At 44.6% G+C, this 16,283-nt stretch overlaps 2 protein-coding genes across 11 annotated transcripts in view; one reads left to right on the top strand and one right to left on the bottom strand.

Moving 5' to 3' along the window:
• The window catches only part of Mllt10 (myeloid/lymphoid or mixed-lineage leukemia; translocated to, 10), a 157,231-nt gene extending 155,643 nt beyond the window's left edge, over positions 1-1,588 (bottom strand). For 3 of the 10 annotated variants that reach the window (XM_006497384.4, XM_030248116.1, XM_030248162.1), the window contains exon 1: positions 1,377-1,562. The gene's annotated coding sequence lies outside the window, so the exon portion shown is untranslated. Of the gene's footprint in view, positions 1-989; positions 1,021-1,376 lie in introns of those variants that run through there. The other 7 variants (XM_030248206.1, XM_006497389.3, XM_006497390.3 and 4 more) reach the window with 4 other exon arrangements.
• A 6,710-nt stretch (positions 1,589-8,298) lies between these two features.
• On the top strand, positions 8,299-12,661 carry Skida1 (SKI/DACH domain containing 1). Its single transcript, NM_028317.3, has one exon. It carries the CDS (start codon positions 8,409-8,411, stop codon positions 11,136-11,138), a length of 2,730 nt encoding a protein of 909 aa, NP_082593.2. The 5' UTR covers positions 8,299-8,408; the 3' UTR covers positions 11,139-12,661.
• The last annotated feature ends 3,622 nt before the right edge of the window (positions 12,662-16,283 follow it).

Here is a 16,283-nt window from a genome sequence, read left to right as displayed (position 1 = left end):
CCGGGCCCGCGTGGGGGCGGGGCGGGGCGGGGCGGGGCGGGGGTTCCCCGGCGGAGAATCCTCCCGCGGGGCTCGGCGCAGGGGGAGGGGCTGGCGGCGCAGGGGGAGGGGCCGCGAGCCGGGCTTGGAGGAGCAGGAAGGGCTCCGGCTCCACAAGAGCGCGGCCCGCGCGGGGCATCCTGGGTAAAAAGTGGCCGCGCCGCACCGGGAGAGCCGAGAGGAGCCGAGGTCAGAGGTCAGGGCCCTGGAGTCCGGCGCGCAGGCCCCCCACCACCACCACCACCACGGGAACGCAGCGAGCGGGAGGAACCTTTTTGTTTTCCACCGCGCCAGCGTGCTCCCCTATTGACTGGGCTGCTGGAGACGAGCTGAGTTGCGACTCTGCTCAGCCTACCCCACCCCCTCCGCCGCCAACAGGCAGCCCAACTCTCCCCTTCCCCTCAACTCATCCCAGCCCCCCGCATGGGGCTGGCAAGAACGCAGTAAATTTGCTTTAACAACAAGTGGGGGTGGTTGCATTTACTCCTCCCTCTCGTCCCCCTCCCCCTCGCCGCGGCTCTTGACACTACTACAAACCAGGACTATAAACATAAACATGTGTCACTGTAACAGGGCAGGTAATATACGCATTTCGAGGTGGGGTGGGGGGCTTGGTCGCCTCTTGGGGGATGGTTAAAAAAAAGTTTCACGTGCTCGACGTCTTTGCTGCCCCCCCCCCCAACGCGGATCCATTTATATAGAATGAAGAGAGCGCTCAGTCACTTAGTCACACAAATCCACAAAAGCAGACTTGCCAATAAACAGAGTACCCCCAAAGCAAATATATTTAAATACCATCCCTCTCCTTCCTCGGCCACCGCTGCCATTTCTTCTATTAGCAAGCAGTAGCATAATAATCAAATCCTCTTTTAAAATACTCATTTTAGGATAGCGATAGAGATCAACTTTAGACCTAAATCGAACACCACTCTCTTCCCATGGAACAGTACCTACTACACGGTCTGTGCGCAGAGACTTCTTTAAACAACAAGAAAGGTTGGTTTAAAAATGAGTTCGAGACCTTGTATGCAAAGGTTATTTCCTGGGCTGGGTCTTCATGCTTTTTCCAACTTCTGCAAGTTGCCGAGCCAGGCGCACTGCAGATTCGTCACCACAGCCTTTATTATTTAGCCTATTTACATTGCATCTCAACTTTGCTCTCATTCTTAGTTCAACAACCCCAGCAATCTACCAGTTAAGAAACAGTAAAGTGAATCCCATTGCAAGCTTTTCCCTTGAAATCCAGAGAGAAACAAAATGTTCAGATGGGGGAAGTGGTTCCCTTTGTTCTTTCATTGTTTCTCTAGGAACTGGTGGATACAAGGACAAACACTTACCTTCTCTTCTTTTTCCTCCAAAAACCAGACGCTCCCATCAGCCTTAAAATACACAATCCACCTTGAAAGTAACTAGGAACGTCGGGAGAGCTTATATTCCATTCTTTTTTCGCTCTCTGCCCTCTTTTAGCGTAGGATTAGGTTGCGGAGCACGTTGCTGCATGCTGTAGCCCCCGCCTTAGTGAATCGGTCACGTTTAGGACCTTCTAAGTCCACCTAATTCTGCCAGTAGAATTGAGGGTATTGGATCTCTAAACTTTCAAAAGGGAAGGGGCCTGCAACTCTCCAGAAAACTTAGAAATACCCTGAAGGGGGTTTTTTTGGTTTTTTTTTTTTTTGTTGTTGTTGTTGTTGTTTTAACATTTGATTTTTGTACCACCTCACCAAATAGTTTGCTTTGAAATAAAAACAAAATCTTTCTTCAAGGAAAGTATATTATATTGTTGTTCGGCTTCTGCTCAGCAAATCATTACTTAGTCCAAGTAAAGGGCAGATTTGTATAGGCATTTGACGGAATGAGTGCATTTTCCATAATATGTCCTTTGCCACGTGTTTTTAAAAACAAACAAAACACAACCACAGAGAAAAGGAGACAGAAGTTTGAATCGAAATGTTGTAGAACAACTTTAGCCAAAGCATTTATGTGGAAATTACTAGTATGGAATTGTTGTCTGGATTTGAAAACTAAGGTTTCCTAAGTTAGCAGACTTTATTTTTACTCTATAATCACAAAATTAAAAGCCAAATTTTCTTACTGGTGTTTCGTGATCATGCTGATGGGGATGAGCGTTCCTGACCACGTTTAAATCTGATCATGATGTGATTTGCTGATGTCATGAATATGAAATGATACACATCCATAAAAATCAAACTTGTGATTTTTTTTTTTTTTTAGTCTCCCTCTTTTTTTGGGTGTTCCCAGTAGCTGAAAGTGGAAGACAGTGATTGGCTCCAGGGTTCCAAGGAGGAGGATTTGGGCTGAAGCCAAGGGAACGGAACCAGAGGAGTCCCTTTCCAGGGACCATCCCACTGCTTCTGTGTCATCTCCCTCTTACTCTGGGTGCTCAGGATTTTACTGTATCTTCAGCAGACCCTAGCTAGGCCTCAACACTCAGTATAATCACTTGTTTCTCCAAATTTGGCCTCCGTGTAAAATAAACAAAAAACTTGGGTAATCCCACTAAATGTTGGTTCCTGTGATCTGTGTATTATTTGATAGGAGAAGATGAACTCTGCATTCTGTGAGTTTGTCCCCTGTGTTCAGGATCACTTGTGAAAGGTCCATGTGTCTCATAGGAAAATATTGCAACAAAATAAGATAATTGGGGGGAAAGGCAGTTGCAGTAGGAAAAGTGGCTTTTCTCTGATAGCATTTAATTGGAATTAAAAGATTCTTAAGCTGAAGCATTCTTTATTTATTCAGCACACATAAGCAGGCATTGTTTTATCACTACCATAATTATGGTGTCCTTTAAACTGGCTGATAGCAGGAAAGATAAGGGAATGTGGCTGCAGATTCAAATCAAGTCTTACTCCTCCCCCACCTTTCTTCCCTCCTCTTGTGTACCCCCCCCATTCTTTCCTTGGTCACTAGGGTCCCCACAGCCCTTGAGATGAGAAAAGCAGGAAGACTGTGGCCTGGCCATTTCTTACATCATGGAAGTGATTTGTACCACACTCCAATTTAATGCAATCTGTAACCTTCTCTCCTGTGCTTACAAATGTTTAGCTTGCAATATTCAGTATTCATATCTGAAGAGTTGCCTAGTGCTCACCTGCATAAAATCTCATCCACTAAGGTCCCCAGCTTTACCTTTGTCTCATTTAGAAAGCACACTCTTAGGGCTTCTTCAGAACAAAGCCTCACAAAACCCCTTTACCTCCAAGGATTTGCAAATTTATAAAGGCTGCATTGAATTCTAGATGGGTCAGGGGGCAAAAAAAGGGTAGAAGGTCACTGCATTCTGATTATGGGTCAATAGACAACATGGCATATACTCTGTGTCCCAAAGTTCTGTTAAAGACAGGATTTTTTTTAAACGTCTAAGAACAGAAGGATGGACCTATTGGAAGACTTGCCCTGATATATTTGAATGAGATTTTTTAAAAAAGAAGAAAAAGGAGTTTAAAGAAAATATGCTAAGTTATAGTTTATTCCTCATTTTAGCTAATTATTCTTCTCCTCTTACCATTTTCACCTCCAAAAAAGGAGAGAAGACAGTATGTCAGAAAAGTTTAGCTAAAGAGCTGTTTAGTCTGTTTTGTCCTAACTCTTCAACCTATTCAGCCATATGAGACTATTATTTTAAACTTATATTATTATTATCATTATTATTAGACTTTAGTTAACAGTTTAAGAGATGTCTCTTATTCTTCTAACCACTGTGCCTACATTGTTGGGCCCTTTGTGATATTCCTCCCTCTTTTCTGTCTGAATTCACTTTGAACAAAATGTACCCAGCAATCACTAAAACAAATGTATATGGTGAAGAGTTAGCCGGTGGTGGTCGTGGTGTGTGTGATCCTCATTTAAATTATGTATGTATGGGGGAGAGCCTGGATGAAAAAGGATTATTTTAATGCCCTTCAATACTTTAATTATATAACAGTTGTAGTGTAGAAATGCAAAAGTACTCTTAGGTTTTCCTTTAGATTTTCAAAAGAACTTTCCCCATTAGTAAACTTGCTGTTGCATTTCCCAGCTAACCCTTTAAAAGACTGTGAATGCCTTGTGCATTACTTCGCTCCAGAGGAAAGAGGTCAGACTGAATTGCTATGGTATTTAAACATAAAATACAGTGAAAATAAATCAAAATAGAGCATCGGAAGGTGGATTTAGCACACTCATATGGGATAAGTAAAGACAAATATGTTCAGATCATCACAGTCTATCACTTTAAAAACTGAAAGTGCTGCTTTTTTTTTTAACAATAAATGTAGAAATAAGTGAACATTAAGAATACACTTGAAACTGTATTTGCTACAGAGGATTTTCCTTTAGCAAGCAGCCTTGTTTTCAAAGCAAGAATACTTTTCAAGATACTGTAGAATTTGTATTCCAACCTGAGTAAATGGCCACATCTCATTAACACACTCAATGGACATCACATGCACATTGTGATAAATTCACAATTATCCCCTAGCCTTACACACACACACATATATGTACATGTTCATTTGAGCATATCCCCCTACATATGTATATATGTTTGAGAAACATAGAAGTTGATATATCCTCTTTTAAAAAGAATTTGAATACAGTCCATCATCTGAATTGGGTTCATCTTTGATTGCAGAGGCAGCTGACATGGTCAACAAATTTATCAAAGAAACCCCCTGGCTTTTGAAGAATAGTACTTCATACATCTGGATCTGCACATCCAGGCAAACTAAGTAAATTATTGCATAACTTTAAGCATAATTGATAACAGATACCTTTAATTTTTCATCCCTATTCTTTTGGCCAGCTTTCGCATTAATAATCTAAGCCATAAATGTTGGTAGCTATTGATCGAAATCCCCGGTGTGCATGCAAATCCATCTTAAAGTCCCCTGCCTTTCATGTGCAAGCGCTCAGGGGCCTCTGCTGGGTCTTTTTATCGGATCGACCCCCAATGTGCCTGGAGAAGACCCCGGATATGCAACGTGTGCTGATGTCCATAAGAAAGCTGTCTGTCACATTCTGTGAGTGTGTGTGTGTGAGTGTGTATGTGTGTGTGTGTGTGTGTGTGTGTGTACACCCGGTGCTGGAGCCTTAACACACACTAGGATAGAGAAGTTACAGGAACAAAAGAATGTATTAGACAAAAAGACAGATGTGTAATATGCGTGTTTAAGATGTATAAATGTAAAGGGTCATCTCTTTGTGCATACAGACACTTTCTAAGTCGCACAGAGATAGGTCCCCAAGCCCCTTGTTTCTTGCCTTATTTCTAACTGATCCCTCAGATTAGACCTTCAGTTTACAAATAATGCTCAATATTGTACTCGTTTCCAAAAGCACCTATATTCTCAGTTTTAAAAGGTAGAGAGAAAAGATAGAAAGATAAATTTGAAATGTTTACTAAAGCATGCTCCCATGTGCAGGGGAACTAAGAGAGGGGGGTGGATCTAAACAAGAATCAGGAACAACTCAAAGTACCTCTCCCCTCCCCCTCAAAAAAGATGCTGTAGCCAACCTTTTTAAATGTCGTCTTAGAGCCCCCACACATACTTTTTTTCTTTCTTTCTTTCTTTCTTTTTTTTTTTTTTTTTTTTTTTAGTTTACTATTTCTTAGCTGTTTGGCTCTTTAATCTCAGTCTTATAGCTGGAGGAGGGGAATGGGCGGGGGTGGTGGGATGGAGAGGGCTGGCACTATATAAGTCCATCAGGAGGAATTTTAAAACACTGTTGTTGGCAATAGAAAGGCTCTGGCCATTCGACTTTAAAACAACAAACACCAGCATTTGCTTTGCCTGGAAACTTAGATTTCTGCTTAAAGCTTGTGCATTTGGCCTCCTGTGAAAGTGAAAGAGAAAAACTCAGTGTGGTAGAACCAGATGCAAAGAAAGCCAAGTCGGTGGATGGTATTAGCTGTGACGAGGCATTGTTCATTGCTGCCTCTCGGTTACGTTTAAAGCCTGAAATATCACGAGATCCATTCAATGGTCCTTCCCTCATTCAAGGGACAAAAATGTAATTTACTGTAGCTCTGATTTCTTGGATGGAAATGCTAGCCTTAGATTTCAAAGGCAAGAACTAGACATCGCGGTTTGTACACACATTGATTAAGTTGAAGAGCGGCGATTACATCTGTGCTGAGAGCTACAGTAGTCCAGGGCTGACTTTTCAAATCCCAACCTCCTGAGTTACAGACCCTCTTAAATAGACTTCCTTAATTTCCGGATGTACTTCTTAAAATTCCCAATCTCTTCAAAATTCCTGGGAAAATTACAAGGAAGATGAGGGTGGGGGTGGGGAGCCATGGCCGAGAGACTTCATCTTGTCAAGCTAACTACCTTTTTGTATGTCTGATTTCTGTTTGTTTATTTGTTTGTTTTTCTTAAGACTTTTTTTCTTTTTTTCTTTTCCTTTTCTTTTTTTTAGTCATACCTGCTCCTGCTGGCCAGATCACAGCAGGGGAAACTGGAACTTTTGAATATGAAGAAAGAAATTATTGTGCTTTTTTTTTCTTACAGGTTCAGAAATATCCGTTCACTCTTTAACCTCACAGATGTGTCTATTTTGGGAGAAGGAGGAAACATGTAGGTGCCTGGGCTGCATTTATGCTGGAGTTACAAATGCAGAAGATTTTGCTGAATTTTGCAAAGCAGCCAACCACCCATCTGAGATCCTACAAATGCAAGTGGAAAGACCCTTCCTCTCACTTGGCAATATTTTGGATATCCTTGAAAACGACAGCAAACCATGCTAGTGACTAAGAAGAGGTTAAAGCAGACTGATCTTCATCCAAAGTGATTTTTCTTAAGACAAATGTCTGGCTTTCACAGGGGAAACATGGGAGCCGTGGAAGAGTCCTCTAACCCTCCAGTCAAACCATCACCAACCACTGAAATGGTCCGCTGCGCCATAGAGCAGCACTTTCTTTTCATTGTTTTTATGTAAAACTTCTGGGATCACCTTGGGGAGCCGTCCCTTTCCTTCCCTTTGCTGCAGAAGGAAGTATCTGCTCCCTGGAATTCGGACCTGTGGACAAGCTTCCAGCTCAGGCCGGTGCTGGGCACTCTAGAATGACCTCACCTCTACTCCAGGCTAGTTAATGGTGAAAAGTGTACTCATCTCTGGCTTATCTGTGCTTTGTTATGGGCCTGACGAGAAACTACCTTCCCCCTGCCCCACTCCTCAGCAAAGAAGCGAAATCCAATTGAATTGTTACATGTTCCTGAGGTGGAGCCTCGAACTGCTTTCTTGGTCAAATAACTTTGTTTCTGGTTGTAAAAGGCATGGGGGGTGGGGGGACTCGAGAGAAATTGCCAACGTAAGTCTGTACTGGGCTGGGTCACCTCAGGGTTTAACTTTAGAGCTCCCAGCCAGTCTCCTCCACTCCCAGAAGGGAAATACCAGGCTATTCTGCACGTTTTCCCTTAAGCTTCATTTTCCAAAGAAAAGAAGGGTGGGGTATATCTATTTGAGCTTGATAATGTTTTTTAAATGCTTTCCTTTGAAACGATAATAGCTGTATCGGTAAAATGCAAATAAAGCAAAAATAGGCAGTATTTCTTTAAAGGGGAATATACGGTTCTCTCTCTCTCTCTCTCTCTCTCTCTCTCTCTCTCTCTCTCTCTCTCTCTCTCTCTCTCTCGTACATACACTGCTTCTGATGAAGTCTGTGAGTCAGGCTGTTTCTGAGCTCCGATAGTTTAATGGAAAGATTTATATACCGGCTGTATTATTTACTTTGGGAGGGGAGGTGGCAGTATAAGGGTATGCTAATTAGTAGGAGATTTTGGGGGGAAGGGGTGGAATATCAATTTTTATTGCATCACCTGTCAGGAGTGTCCAATCAGCGTTGGCTTTAGGGGAATTAATTGATGAAGGTGTCTCCGGACGAGCTCACTTCACTCTGTCATTTTATTTGTAGCTAAAGCAGCGGCGGGAATAGCAGCTGCATTTCTTTTCTCTTTCTCCCTTCACATTCCATTATCATAGTGCTCCAATGGAGAAGGAAGGAGTAGCGGGGCCCAGGTACTGATCCGCATCGAGGACTCAGACCAACACACTGGCAGAGCTGAAACCGGATGGTCTTTTCCCTCTTTTTTAAAAAAACGAAAACCAAAAAAAAAAAAAAAAAAAAAAAAAGCGAGAATCAAGTCAGTGTAATTTCTTGGGGTTTTTCTTCCCCCCCCCCAACCCCCCAGTAATTCGCCTAGAGTTTGGCACTCCCTTCGCCGGGAATAACAGTCTTTGTTATTTTATTAGCAGGATGCCTTGAGACACACGCAGCATCTGGCGGAGGATTAACATACATACATGTGTATGTATGCGTCACGTATATATTTACTGCAAATGGTGGGGATCATTTAGTGCCCGAGATGGGAGACCTGAAGTCAGGTTTCGAAGAGGTGGATGGCGTGAGGCTCGGCTACCTCATCATTAAAGGGAAGCAAATGTTTGCTCTCTCCCAAGTCTTCACAGATCTGCTGAAAAACATCCCGAGGACGACCGTGCACAAGCGCATGGATCATCTGAAAGTGAAAAAGCACCACTGCGATCTGGAGGAGTTGCGGAAACTCAAAGCAATCAACAGTATCGCCTTCCACGCGGCCAAATGCACGCTCATCTCCCGGGAAGACGTAGAAGCGCTCTACACATCCTGCAAAACCGAGCGTGTGCTCAAGACCAAGCGAAGGAGAGTCGGTCGGGCCCTGGCCACAAAGGCGCCGCCGCCAGAGCGCGCCGCCGCCGCCAGCCCCCGCCCGGCTTTTTGGAAGGACAAGCACCAACTTTGGCGGGGCCTGAGCGGAGCCGCGCGGCCCCTGCCAATCAGCGCGCAGTCCCAGCGTCCGGGCGCCGCCGCCGCGCGCCCCGCCGCCCATCTACCTCAGATTTTTAGCAAATACCCGGGCTCCCACTACCCGGAGATCGTTCGCTCGCCTTGCAAATCCTCTTTAAACTATGAAACTGCCCAGCTCCAGGGAAACTACGTCGCCTTCCACTCGGACCCCGCTTATTTTCGGAGCCTGCTGTGCAGCAAGCACCCGGCTGCAGCCGCCGCCGCCGCCGCCGCCGCTGCTGCTGCCGCCGCCGCCGCCGCCTACTACCAGACTGCCGGGCCTCAGCCCAAGGCGGCGACCGGCGCGGGAGGCCCAGTGAGCCTGACTTACCGCTGCAAGCGCAAGCGCGGGGGCGCCAAGAACTGCCTGCTCCCGCCTCACGCCGGAGCCCGGCGCCTGCTGCTGCTGCCCAGATCCTACAAAGCCAAGGCGGCGGCGGCGGCAGCAGCGGCGGCTGCTGCTGCGGCGGCGGCGGCCGGGGCCACTTGCTTGGAGAGGTTTCATCTGGTCAACAGCTTCTGCCCGCCTCCCCACCACCACCATCACCATCACCACCATCATCATCACCATCACCACCGAGCCCAGCAGCCAACGCCGAGTCACCACCCCTCTCATCACCACCGGCCGCAACCCCATCTAGGAAGCTTTCCCGAGAGTTGTAGCAGCGACTCCGAGTCCAGCTCCTACTCCGACCATGCAGCCAATGACTCGGATTTTGGCTCCAGTTTGTCCAGCTCCAGCAACTCGGTGTCCTCAGAGGAAGAGGAGGAGGAAGGAGAGGAGGAGGAGGAAGAGGAGGAGGAGGAAGAGGGGGGCAGCGGGGCCTCGGATTCCAGTGAAATCAGCTCGGAGGAGGAGGATTCTTCCACCGAGTCAGACTCCAGCTCCGGGTCCAGCCAAGTGTCAGTGCAGAGCATCCGTTTCAGGCGCACCAGCTTCTGCAAGCCTCCCAGCGTGCAGGCGCAGGCCAACTTCTTGTACCATCTGGCCTCCGCCGCCGCTGCAACCAAACCCGCTGCTTTCGAGGATGCCGGCCGACTTCCCGACCTCAAGAGTAGTGTCAAAGCCGAGTCACCAGAGGAGTGGAGTCTGCAGAGCTGGGCTCCCAAAGGGACTCCGGTGTACTGCCCGGCCAGCTTGGGGAGTTGTTTCCCAGAGATAAGAAACGATAGGGTATCTGAGATTACATTCCCACACTCTGAAATATCCAGTACTGTAAAGAGAACTGACCTGACAATTAACTGCCATGCAGAGGGGGCCTCTTCACCTAGCCCAAAGACAAACAATGTATTTCCACAACAAAGAATACTCCGAGAGGCTAGGAAATGCCTACAAGCAACTCCTACTACACACTGTGCAGAAAACAGCACAATAGCTGCTAGGTTCTTAAATAATGATTCGTGTGGAACAACAGCAAATTCAGGAAAAGATTCCAAAATCCCTCATTGTCCTGAATTTGCTACGGATTTACCCTCTCTTCAAAGTGATCCCAGAGTGGATACAGCAACAGCAGCAGCAGCAGCAGCAGCAGCAACTAAAGCTGAGAGTCTCTGCACTGGTACAGGTGACAAGACATTGCCATTTCTGCACAATATTAAAATCAAAGTAGAAGACAGTAGTGCTAATGAAGAATATGAACCTGAGCTTATTACAAATAAGCTAAAGTGGGAGTGCAATGATGCCGAGGGTGAGTTTTACAATATGACTGAGAAGAAGGAGGAGGACGCCTTGGTACCCACAGCCAAGGAAGGTTTTGCATGCCCTGAGAAAGAAACGCCTTCCTTAAATCCACTGGCTCAGAGTCAGGGCCTCTCATGCACTTTAGGATCTCCAAAACCTGAGGATGGGGAATATAAATTTGGTGCCAGGGTGAGAAAAAATTACCGGACACTAGTACTGGGCAAACGACCAGTCCTTCAGACACCTCCAGTCAAACCAAATTTGAAATCAGCTAGAAGCCCTCGTCCTACAGGTAAAACTGAGACACATGAAGGAACACTGGATGACTTTACAGTTTTAAACAGACGCAAAAAGGTAGCCAGCAATGTAGCATCAGCAGTGAAAAGGCCATTTAATTTCATGGCAAATTTTCCTTGTCCACCTTCACTCATTATTGGGAAGGATGGGGATTTGTGGCCAGCGTATTCCTTAAACACCACTAAGGATTCCCAACCTCCTCACAAGGCCCATCCTATATGGAAATGGCAGCTGGGCGGTTCTGCAATACCTCTTCCACCTAGTCACAAATTCAGGAAATTTAATTCATAAAAAAATGTTTTGGAAGATATTTTCTCGAACCATATTACCTTCCTTTTGTTGTAAACTGCACAGGATGGCTTGTACCAAGTCCATTAATGGTGTTACACCCCTTTTGGAGTCCTGGTTTATCGCATTTTGAAGACAAAAATCGGATTACTTTTTTTTCCCATTGCGGGTTGTTTTTTTTTTTTTTTTATGGTGGGGGAGGGGTGGGAGAAGGGTTGGTTTACATACCACAGACTACTTCAGGCTAAAGACTCAAGTAACACTCAGTTATTATGGTAGAGCTGGAACACTTTACTGTTTCAATGGTAATAATGCACCGGTACCTCAATTCAACTGCTACAAATAAATGTCAAAAGGTTGAATAATAAATATCACAATGAGCCATTAAGTTTATGCACTAGATTTCAGACCTGAAAGTGTAACTGGTATTCAGTGAAAGTTTGTTAGGTTACATGGTTACACAATGAGGTAGCAAGAAGTTTCTGTGAGCCCAAATGTAATTTTCTGGAGCTCTTATTTGTGGGGTGTCTTTTTTATTTTTTTTCTAAACCCAGATTCCCTTTCCAATAGTAGTTGCACTTAACTGTTTTTTTGTTTTGTTTTGTTTTGTTTTTTAATGGAAAGATTGGGGGTCTGAGTCCTGATTGGATGCTGATTTAAAAGCTGCCCATTGTGTGAGAAGTAAAAAAATACTTTTTTTTTTTTAACCTTTACAGTCACTCCTTGCAACTGGAAAAGCCCCTTCTGCGCTCTCACCCAAACATTTAAAATAGGATGACTCTTGCTGTGCTCCTGCTTGTCTTCTGATCTGAAGATAACTCTTCAAGCTTTCAAAACAATTAAAACATTTCTCTTAATAGCAGGATGTTTAATGGTCTAACTCATCCTAGTGTCCAAGCAGTAAATACAACCAAGAAAAAGAGTCATAACACCCCAAGTGAAAAATAACTGATTTCAGGGCTTTTTGGTATTAGAACTCAGGCACTTGGATTTTATTACCTTATGCTTTTTTTTTTCTGCATCTCTCTAAACTTCTGTTTCAGGCCATCCTGTGTATAGAACAGGAGAGTTTCTACTGCAAGTGACAATCAGAGGTGACTATCTATATTTGCACTTAAAATCAAAGTAGTTCCACAGGCAAGTGGTCTAGCCCTTGGTGAGGCCATGCTGGTGGACTGTGTTGTAAAGATGAGAGCAGTAAATCAAAATTATGGAAATTTGCACTGTTGAAAAGCATGCTTTAGCTTTATTTTCAATTAAAAACACTGTTTAAAATTCCTGGTTCCATACATTTCTACTTATTCCAGATTGAAGAAGGGTTAACAAGAATGAATGGCTTTGTTGACATTTTCACTTGTAATGTTTTTGCCTGAAAGAAATGCATTTATTGGGTGCAGTGTTTTGTGGTAATACTTTGTGATGAGACCAATCAGGTTCTGGGCACAACACTGGCAAACTTCCTCTCAAATAACAGAAAAACTTTTCAAACTTGTTATAGGCCAACTATTAAAAAGTTTCATATCTAAGAAAGTGAAGCATAAATCAGTTGTTATTTTAACGAAAGTTGTATCTAGTAATTTTTGGGTCACCAAATTATGTATCTTAGATCCTGGTTATCTTTAGTCTAAGAAGTTGCATCTACAGACCATAAATCACAAAGCAAAACAAAACACCACTAAGATGTTTACTGTGTGAATTTAAAGCATTATTTCTCATGGAAATTCAGCTATTTATTTTCCTTAACCTTTTAATTCCTACCCCCCTTTGAAATTTTCCCCTTGACTATAAATGTTTCAGATAGTTCTGGATGGTCTCAGACCTAATTGCTGTGTATTATCTGTGGTTTTCCTCCTGTTGTAAAGGACAGAGGCTGAGAATACCTGCATCCAAATACATTTGGATAGAGTGAACAGATGCTTTGAACTGCCTTCCTTCCTTTTCTTCTTGAATGTTGCCAGATGTAGGCTCACTGGAATTTTTTTTTTTTTTTTTTGAATCACAGATATGGTCAAAGCAACATTGGGGGATGTTATTCTTGAATTCATGTTTGTATATATTTCCAAACGCTAGTCCATAGTCTCAGTTAAAAGTGCCAGAAATCCAAACTGGCTTCTGAGCTCGAATCCATTCCTCTTTGGAAGGCAATGAAGAATTTAGGGACAGTGAGTTGTCTTTATAAAGAAAAACAAAACAAAAAACAAAAGCAAAGCAGTCTGTAAAAAGTATGACACCCACACAGGGGAAGTCTGTAATTTCCATTCTTTAATTAGTGACAAGACAAGAAAGTTCAAGTGCAGAAACTGCTGCATTTGGACGAGGACTTTCCATGGTGGCTACAGACTGTTACCAAATTATAAACTGAGAATCTATTTTAAGTCTACAGATCTTGAGTGTGGAAGATTGTAAGATGGGATAAACACAAAATTAAGACAAATATTCCATAGAATTTTGGGCAAAATATGAGGCTGCAGCTTGGACACTTGGTCCCCAGTCCTCAGAGAATCAGTAGATTCAGCTTCTAGGAGCTGATAATGAGCAGAATGGGGGCTGTGGCATACCAGAGTGATCAAGAGGGAAGATGTTGAGTAGTCAACATAAATTTTATCCCACGGTGTTCCTGTAAGACATGAGCCACAGTAAACCCTGAGTTGGGGGTTTCTGTCAGTAAAGTGTACCACATAGTAGGTCTTAGTGGGCAAATAGAAGGTAGTCTTTCAATTCCTAGTAGCCCTCAACTGGTTTCCCATCCTGCTGTGGGAATTAGTCCCAGAACAGTTTATTTTATTTGGGTTGTTTTGTGATTAAAGACAATTTCTAGGTCTTTCTCAGCTGCTATAAATGTCACATTTGTTCAAAAGTTAAGCCTTACTGAGAGAAAAACAAAAGTTCCCTCCATTGACAGGTTGAATTTGTACATCTGAGTGTTTTCAGGGAATAGGTTTGTTCCTTTAAGTCCTGTAAGGCTCTAGGGCCACTGATTTCTGTGGCTACATTAGCTTAACAGACATGGGGAAACTGTAAGAGAAATCCTTTTCTCTGAGTTTTTGGTGAAGCAAACTTATTCCTGGAAATTTCCTGATAAGCCTGTGAAGTGAAGATTTAATTATTTTTTAAAGAGATGTGTGTACTTTCCTTCTCAGTCAGGTTATCTGCCTTATAGAAAAGCACAGTTTTCCCCCACCCCCTAACTGTTTACTTTTTAGAATGGGTGTTCCTTGCTCTTGCCTTGCTTGATCACAGTGGAGTAATCTCAGTAATGGTTGTTTATTTGAAAACCAACAACAAGGAGCCCCCACTAAACAGCAATAACACAAACTAGATGGGCTGATGTGTGGGGTTTTATCTTATTTGTATCTGGATGACTTTCCATGGTCTAGAAATTCCTCAAAGTTCTTAACTAACAAGTATTAGGCTGGAAATTTCTACTGATATGCGAATGGGAGTTTTGTTTGCACACAGGAAAAGATGTAGGTAAAGTAATTCCTCGAAAACATTGTTTTTCTTTCAAAGGAAACAAAAATACTCCACGGTGAAATTTTCCTTAAAAAAAAAACAAAACAAAACAATAAAACAGCACCTATGAAAGAAAGAGATGTGACTTTTGCTTCACCTTGAAAACATCTTCCTGTTGAAAAGTACATGTGGAGAATGGGATTTCCCAGGACCAAAATAGGAAGGAGAAAACAAAAATTCAAGGCTCCCCACCAGCTAAACTCAGTAAATTGGCAAGGAGAAAACAGAGCACCTACTTTCAGGAATCCACCCTGTCACCCCTGTTATCCCCAGGAGTCTCCTTTTCCCTGTGAGGAAAAACTACCTTCCCTCTGCTTTGGGCTATGGTCTGCTCCCTAGGCCAAGGGGCATTCTGCAAACCAGCCTAGGGGTTGGGTATGTAAGGCGTATCCAGGAGGTGGAGAAGGGCTGCATTTTACCTGTTTAGCAGGCCCTCTTTTGCATTAAAAAATGGAAAAGAGGAAGGGGGGAGCCAGCTATCAGTCTTTGCCCATGCCCTAGGCCCCTGCTACTCTAGCTCCTTTTCAAACAGTGGAGGCCTCACAAGCTCCTACTTTAAAAGGCCTGAGATGTTTTGCATGAAGCCCTCACAATAGGGGTTGAGGGAATTGACAGTTTCAAAAACAAGGCCTTCAGTCCTTTCCAGCTGCCGGGTCCGCTCTCCCGCACCAACTCCTGGTTCCTCTCTGCTGGTGGCGTCCTCCGCAGCACACAGCCTCCCTTCCAGCCCTCAAGCCCGCGCTCAGGCCGGCCCCACCCCGCCCCCAGGCTGTGTTTGTAAACAGGGGTCAGTGGCCAGGGGCTGCTGGCGCGGGCTTCAGGCCTATGTGCCTGAAAGGAGAGACCAGGGACTCTGGAGCCGGCCAAAGGCTGCAGGCAAAGGGCTGACGGGGTTTCCAGGGTTGCTTTCCGCAGCTACCGAGCTCTGGGCACTTTACTGACCCAGAGCATCCCTGGGTTCTTCGACCAGGGCCACCATCATCACCAAAAAAGATGTTTAAGTGCCGCCATTTTGCATGGTGGCAAACATATTTCTTTGTGACTTTTTTCCCGCCTAGATCTTGCTCTCCTCTGATCGTGTGACGATTTCGCTCCTCCAGGCAGAAGAGCCTGCACCCCAGCTCGTCCTGCGCAGCTTCCAGTCCAAGCGGCCATAAGGCCGTGAGCAGAGGACAGCTAGGCGCGTCGGCCACCTAGGGCCTTGTCCCCAGCCCATCAGAAACTGGCCTGCTTACCCCCCAGTTTGCACTTCTTTTGTGTGTCCTGAAGTCATCGCCATCCCTGCACTTGCAGTCCTATATTTCTCACCTTCTTGCCTGCTCTCATTCCTCCTCTCCAGGCAAAAGGGACCCAGATCTTTGCATCGCTTTGCGGATTTTGAGGCCTCCAAAATGCGCTTGTGAGAGGCAAGTGGCAAAGGGACTGGGCCAACATGGCTGCGATCTCCTCTTGGGAAGAGGCTCAGGAGCAAAGGCCCAGCGTGTGGGGAGGGAGCACGCTAGCCAGGCCTGGGGCAGCTCCTAACGTGGGAGTAACCTGGGGCCAAGCCTGCCCGCTTTGGCTCCGTGGTTCCCATCCCTTGGAACTTCTCTCAGTGCATCTGCAAGTGGAATGATGACCTGGAAACGGGAAACG

This window comes from Mus musculus, chromosome 2, assembly GCF_000001635.26.
Source record: "Mus musculus strain C57BL/6J chromosome 2, GRCm38.p6 C57BL/6J".
NCBI classification, from domain to species: Eukaryota; Metazoa; Chordata; class Mammalia; order Rodentia; family Muridae; genus Mus; species Mus musculus.
This window is presented reverse-complemented; position numbering and strand designations above follow the sequence as displayed.